Source organism: Lycium barbarum, chromosome 2 (genome assembly GCF_019175385.1).
Source record: "Lycium barbarum isolate Lr01 chromosome 2, ASM1917538v2, whole genome shotgun sequence".
Taxonomy (NCBI): domain Eukaryota; kingdom Viridiplantae; phylum Streptophyta; class Magnoliopsida; order Solanales; family Solanaceae; genus Lycium; species Lycium barbarum.
Window position 1 is genome coordinate 98,277,443 of NC_083338.1, and position 7,099 is coordinate 98,284,541.

Here is a 7,099-nt window from a genome sequence, read left to right on the forward strand (position 1 = left end):
AAATGGGTTTAGGATGGGCTAGCCCTTTTATTAAAAGGCCTTCAAACTAGCAGCCCAACCCATCCCTAAGCGGGCCACGGGCTAGGACGGGTTGGCCCTTCAATAGAAATTGAAAGTAAACTGAGACATCAAAAACGGAAAAAAAAGAAGTCACAACCTGTCTTCATTTGCAGCCACAGTACAAATTGCATAAAAAATGATCAATTCAAAACTGCTACCATCTCACGTGATTACCAAGCAGTAAGCAAGATAGCCACTGGAAAATCACCAACCATTATAGGTCTTCACTTTAATAACAGGTGTATTATATAAGATAATAGTAATTAATATCAAGCAAAAGAATGAGCAGAAACATAGTAACTAACTGGTCAACATTTAGTAAGTAAACTTCTACAGTTTTATAATCCAAAAAATATACAAATCTTGCACTAGAATTCTGCCCAGTCACAAAAATAAAATCCTAACGAGTTAAAATTAAAAAACTAGTCAATTAAAGCTTAACAACTTCATTTCAACTTGCAGCTGTAACATATCCAGAAGGACCAGAACCATCGATCACATCTGAATCAACATGAGGTATCGTTTCCTTAACAGCTTCATCTTCATCTATATTTTACATCACATACAAAATATTAATCAGTTAACCATTAACAAATAGATTAAGAAAAACAATAGCAATTTAACCAAAGAAAACATTACCAGCATTAGGCCAAGTAAATCCATGCAACCAATTTCTTGTAGTAACAAGAGTTTGGACATTCTCATGATGGATACAACTTCTGTACTTAGTAACAACACGACCACCAATACTAAACATTGATTCTGATGCTACGGTAGTAATTGGAACACTGAGTACATCACGTGCCATCACTGAAAGGTCGAGATATTTCCTTTCATTTTCCTTCCAATACTTAATAACATCCATCCCATGAAATTTCTCATAATCCAGCTTCTGTTCCTCCAAATAAAGGTCCAATTCTGACTTTCCAGCATTGCAAAAAGGTTCACTCTCGAACATTTTAAATTCCTATTAATTTATAATATGAAATGCAGATTATAAAAATAAAAAGAAGAGGAAGAAATAGGAAATATAATTGCTTGATTAAAAAGTATCACTTACACCAAAATGAATAACAAAATTCATCAAGAATAAAGTAAAAATTACTTACATCAAATAATCTGGATTCCTTTTGATTGGATCGGCTTCTTTCTTGAGTTGGTTTACACAAAATAGTAGAAGTAGTTGCTCCAATTTGACTAATTGCATAATATTCATAGAGCTTGTACAATTTTTTTTTCATAGTTTCAACCTTCTCTTGTGCAGAAGCATCATCTACCTTAGAGTAGCAATACCTTAAAAGTTGCAACTTGAAGCGAGGATCAAGGATTGCTCCAAAGGCAAGCACTACACTATATTTACTCCAATATTTATCAAACTTCTTGGACATTCTTGAAGCCATTTCCTTAATAATTCCATCTGGATTATGTGCCTTCTCCATCAGCATGCATTCAATTTTCCAAACTTGCATAAAGTACAAGTTGGAGGTCGGATAACTTGAACCAGAAATCAAGTTAGTTATTTCATGAAAAGGTTCCAAGAATTCACATATTTTTTCTACCCTTCTCCAATGATCAGATGTAGGACAATGAGAGTAATTTCTATCAACCAACTGTAGACTGGAAAAATCTTTTTCATACTGTAGTGCACTCTCAAGCATCAAGTATGTTGAGTTCCATCTGGTAGCCACGTCTAAACGTAAACCCAAATTTGTACTAATTCCCACTTGCTTAACACATTGCTCAAACTTTCTCATTCTAGCATCTGATCCTTTGACGTACTTCACACTTTCTCTAACTCTAAACAAAGCATCATTAGCTGCTTTCAAACCCTCTTGAACAATTAAATTCAGAATATGGGCAGAACAACGCACATGAAAGTACTCACCATCACATAATAAACTTTGTTGCAAACTAAGATGCCCTTTTAAAATATTTTGCATGCTATCATTATTAGTCGCATTTTCCAAAGTGATAGAGAACACCTTCTTATCAATGCCCCATTCTTTCAAGCAATCATATATAGTTGCAGCCAATTCTACTCCTGTGTGAGGAGAAATCATACGACAAAAATTCAAAATCTTACTAACTAACTTCCAATTGTCATCAACATATGAAGCAATTAAATAAAGATACCCCTCAGAAGTACCTTTTTTCCAGCAATAAAAAGTTAAGCAAACGCGATTCGGAATCTTAGCTAAGACTTGTCTTAACTTTTCCTTCTCTTTGAAATACACTTTCTGGACATCCACAACAGAAGTGTTCCTAGATGGCATTATTAATTCTGGACTTGCATAATTTGCCCAAGCTCTAATTCCATCATATTCAACAAAAGAATACGAAAAATCATGCTTAATGATAGCTTCAGCAAGCATTTCACGTGAAACCAATTGGTCTATTTTTCTGGACTGTATTTTACCTTGTTTATCCATAAACATTTGACCCAAACTGTGGTATTTCAGTTTTATACATCTAATTAAATGGCGTTTTAAATGTGATGTTCCATAGTTCTTACCTTTGGGTCCTGGAGTAGAACCAACCCGATATGGATCTTTACAACCTCTACATATTGCCCTTTCCATTCCATCTTTACCTCTACCAGTCTTCTTGAAATAAATCCAAACATTCGATTTTAACTGCCTCGGTTTTTTCTATTCAAGTTCTTCATTTTCAGGTTCATTCACCTCTAAACTAGCTTCAGGTGTACTATGTTCATCATCCTCCAATGATTTCACCTCTAAACTAGCTTTAGGTGTACTATGATCATCATCCTCCATGGATGTTCCTATAATAAGATAAAAAAGAAGACTGTTAAATAATGTAAATTCATTATTCATTCTCAAACAGGGTTGTAGTAACAATAAACATCCAAGACATATTAACAGTAAGAAAACCCAATATTTAGCTTCAATTCTTTACTAAAAAAATACAAAGCAGGACAAAATTGAACCCACAATGGAAGTTCTCGTTGATATTATCAAGATTTGGAGAGTATCTACAGTAGTTTGTGGATAATTTCTTCTTAAAATACTCTATAATTTTGCTTTATAGAAAAAGGTACTTTATAATTTCACATATGCTCCAACCAACACCTAATCAAACAAGACTTTTAACTTAATAGCAGACATAGCTGCACAAAATGGTCTCATTCAAATAACTTAGTTTATGTAGAAGAAACTGAAGAGAAGATGTTGATAACGAAAACCCCAAATCGATTATAAAAAATTAAATCAATTTACAAAGTCAAAAATAGCACTCTTTATGTATGGAGAACAGAAATTACTTACCAGGTTTCGACTTATTGTGCGTCTTCTTCACTCGAAATATAAACCAAGACTCAGTCGAAGGGTAAAAAAACTAAGAAAGCTGCACAAGAAGAAAAGAAAGCGATTTTAAGAAAACCCTAGTTTCTTTTTTAGGCTTATGTAGTATGTTTTATGTATCGTACCTATTTTTCTTCTTTTATGTTTTCTTGTTTAGTTATTTTAGAATTTTAAATTAATAATTAATTAATTAATTTTGGGCCTCACGGGCTGGCCTCGGCCCAGCCTCTGAGGCTGAAGGGTCAAGTGAGGCTGGGCTTTTGAGCCTCACTTCTAAATGGGCTGCAAATTGCCTAGCCCAACCCCATTTAATTAAAGGGCTGGGTTGGGCCGGCCTCACGGGCCAAGCCCAATTTGACAGCTCTAGTTACACCCCGTATCTTAGAACTAAGGTTAGACTCATGTCAATAGATCTTTAATGGAAAAACTGAAGGTTTGAACGTTTTGCGAAAATGGTTGATAGGCCTACTTCGGGCAGCCATAAATCCTTGATTAGTTGGGAATTTGGGAAAGTACCCTTAATGAAAGTTGTAGTATGTAGAAATACCTTTCTAACGATATATGGAACATGCCAATGAGAGATCGGAGCAAGGAGATATGATCGTCTCAATATGGCTAATAGTAAGGCACTTAAAATTCTATAGAATCGGCTAAGTTTTCGATACGTTTGCCTTACGGTCAAATTTCGTGATAATATGTTGGGAAGTTGAGAAAACCTAAAACATGAAAGTTGTAGCTCTTTGAAATATCTTTCCAACGGTATATTGTGGAGCCCAAACAGAGCTCTGTACAAGAAGTTATGACCATTTTACTGAACACTGCATAGAACCAACACACGTCGCTTTTCAGGGCGCGTGCGATGGCCCCGCATCGCGGGATGATCGCACAACTCTGAGTATCGACCTGCAGAATGTCGCGCGATGCACGTGCATCGCGGACCCATCACGTAACAGGTCGGGTTGCGGGTTAAAGGTCGGGTTTCGGGTTAAATGTCTGGATTTCTCGTTTTAAGTTATATTTAACCTTGGGGTTTATTTTCGTAACACCCCTAGTCACGAAAAATTACCCTAAAGACAGGGAGAACAAGTCCCAAGCCTCAAGAACCCTACAAGGTAAGCTTTATCATGATTCTAAGTTGAATTCAAGTCCCTAATCTCTTTCTAACTTGAGTAAACCCTTCTAATCAATAGAGTTGTGAGTGGAACATTATTGTTGGGCATGGAAACCCTAGAATCAAGAGGATTGAATGTCAAAAAGGTAATGTTTCTACACTCTAATCATTCATAATAGTGAATTGATGAATTCTTGGGAGAATAGTAAATGGGTTTAGTAAAGAGAATTACACGAACTATAGTAGGGTTTTGAATTGTTGACTTGAGATTGTTATAATGATATGGGTGATGGAGAATGATATTAATTACATCTAATTGAGATTGTAGAATCACCTAGAAGTAATAGAATAGGAATTGGGTGAAGAAACACCATTAATGGAGATTTGGAGCTTTACGCCCACTAAGTGTTTGATAAAATGCTTAGATAACCAGAGCATGAATATTATTGCTAATATAAAATTCCTTTGACTTGTATTGATATAGATCAAAGTTGAAAGGGTTGATGAACATTGTATTACACTCAAAGGCTGGAATTAAGGTATGTGAGGCTAACTATCTACGTTAGGGAATATTCATGATTCTCCCTACGCCTCATTCATCATACTTGTCAGTAATTTGACTTAGAATATAGTTTAGCCCTAGTTTCATGATATGATATAGAACTGTTATCTTCTAGGGTTGCAGTTACAGAATTCGTTCATGGTTGTCACTTTGAACATCATGAACTCAGTACGTAATCTTTATAGACTTATGCATTGTTATCACATGAGTCTCAGTCAGTGTATAACTCGTTATTTGCATGAGTCCCATAATCAGAAACAATTATCATGCTATCTGCTATAGCAAGTCTCAGTCTTGTAAATTGTTAATGTTGAACACCTGCATCTGTATTTTTGGGCCCTAGGCCACAGTTTAAGCATACGTATTTCTTGGGCCTGAGGCCACATTTTTTATGCACATTATTTGGGCCCTAGGCCACAGTTATATTTACAGTTTTACGGTGATCCTTCATCCAAAACAGGGAGTACTTCAGTTTCTTGCTTTCCTGTTTAGTTCAGTTTCAGTTTCAGTTCCAGTATTTTATTGCTTCAGTTGCTTTATATACCAGTACAATTCAAATGTACTGATATCCCTTTTTATTGCTTGGGGGCCTGCATCTCATGATACAGGTAACAACATACAGGTTGACGATCCAGCTACTTAGGAGTGTTCGTATCAGCTACTGTGGTGAGCCCCAGTTTATTTCGGGGCGATATCAGTCATGCAGTTCTCACAACTTTCTAGGCAATTACCTTCTTGTATTCATTAGAGGCTTCATAGACACAGTTCAGACAATCAGATATTTGTTATGTTAGCCTTGTAGACAGTTATACTCAGTCGTTCAGTTGTTTTGGTTTAGCCATGTTAGCTACTTTCAGATATGTTCAGATTGTCTAAGTATTTTCCGCATTATGATTTCAGTCAAACCTTTAGTATATCAGCATGTGCTTAGTTGTTTCCACATTCAGTTATGCTTTTAATATCACATGTTGATTCAGCCAGCCAGTTGGTTCGCTCGATCATATGCAGTCAGGCACCGGGTGCCGTGTTACGTCCAGGCTCAGGTTTGGGGCGTGACAAGACCCACCTCAGTTTCTGATATAAGAAGTTTCTTGGGTCTGGCAGGCTATTATCGACACTTTGTAGAAGGATTTTCTTCTATCTCTGCTCCGTTGACTAAGTTGACTCAGAAGAAAGTTAAGTTCCAATGGTCAGATGCTTGTGAGCGAAGCTTTGAAGAGTTGAAGAAGAGATTGACTTCTGCTCCGGTTTTGACGCTGCCAGAGGGAGCCGAAGGGTTCGTAGTTTATTGTGATGCTTCGGGAGTTGGTCTCGGATGTGTCTTAATGCAGCATGGCAAGGTTGTAGCTTATGCATCTCTGATGTGCCGTGAATTTCGGCACAATTTATGCCTTTGTAACTAGAAGTGTTGCTTGTTTTTAAGTGTTTTTACATCGTTTCTTATCTTATTTTTGTGTATTATAGGGTTGGTCGAATAAGGATCGGAAATGATAAGAAATGCTGAAAACGGACAACTTGGAGCTAAAATGATGGTCTGTAACTCATGTTATGAACTGTAACGTGATCCGCACCAGAGATAATACGTTCCGCTATGAAGGACGGTCCATAACTCATGTTACGGGCCGTAACGTGTACCGTAAGCTAAGGAAAATTTCCAGAAAGTTGTCAAGTAGTGTCACAGGTTACACCCCAGAAAGACGGTCTGTACTTGAGTTACGGGGCGTAACGTCATGGCGTAACGCATTGGCCACTGAAGATTGAGGCCATGATCCGCCGGTAGATACGGACCGTAACCTGTGTTACGGTCCGTCGCATGGTAGCCGTGACAGCATGCTGACAAAGGGACGGAACGAAGGACGGACCGTAACACAGGTTACGGTCTGTAACGATGCCGCGTAAGGGTATTTTTGTCCAGAAACTTGGCGCGATTTTTGTCCCTATAAATACTTAAAGTAGGGTTTTAATTTATAATTCAGATTTCTCTTGGGAGCATTAACTCTAGGTCTTTAATATTAGAAGTGGTTGGAGCATTTAAAGCAACAACTT

At 37.1% G+C, this 7,099-nt stretch overlaps 1 protein-coding gene across 1 annotated transcript; it reads right to left on the bottom strand.

Moving 5' to 3' along the window:
• Window positions 1–511: 511 nt before the first annotated feature.
• Window positions 512–2,489, bottom strand: LOC132628703 (zinc finger BED domain-containing protein RICESLEEPER 2-like). Its single transcript, XM_060344469.1, has 3 exons — window positions 1,170–2,489; window positions 700–1,027; window positions 512–606 (listed from the first exon to the last, which is right to left on the bottom strand). Exons 1-3 carry the CDS (start codon window positions 2,487–2,489, stop codon window positions 512–514), a joined length of 1,743 nt encoding a protein of 580 aa, XP_060200452.1.
• Between the last annotated feature and the right edge of the window lie 4,610 nt (window positions 2,490–7,099).

Excerpts from the sequence above, each read along its gene's own strand:
- LOC132628703 (XM_060344469.1), bottom strand. The coding sequence starts at position 2,489 with ATGGATAAACAAGGTAAAATACAGTCCAGAAAAATAGACCAATTGGTT. Across the intron at positions 1,028-1,169 it reads AGGAATCCAGATTATTTGAT|GAATTTAAAATGTTCGAGAG; the intron begins GTAAGTAATTTT and ends ATAAATTAATAG. Across the intron at positions 607-699 it reads ATTTACTTGGCCTAATGCTG|ATGAAGATGAAGCTGTTAAG; the intron begins GTAATGTTTTCT and ends TGTAAAATATAG.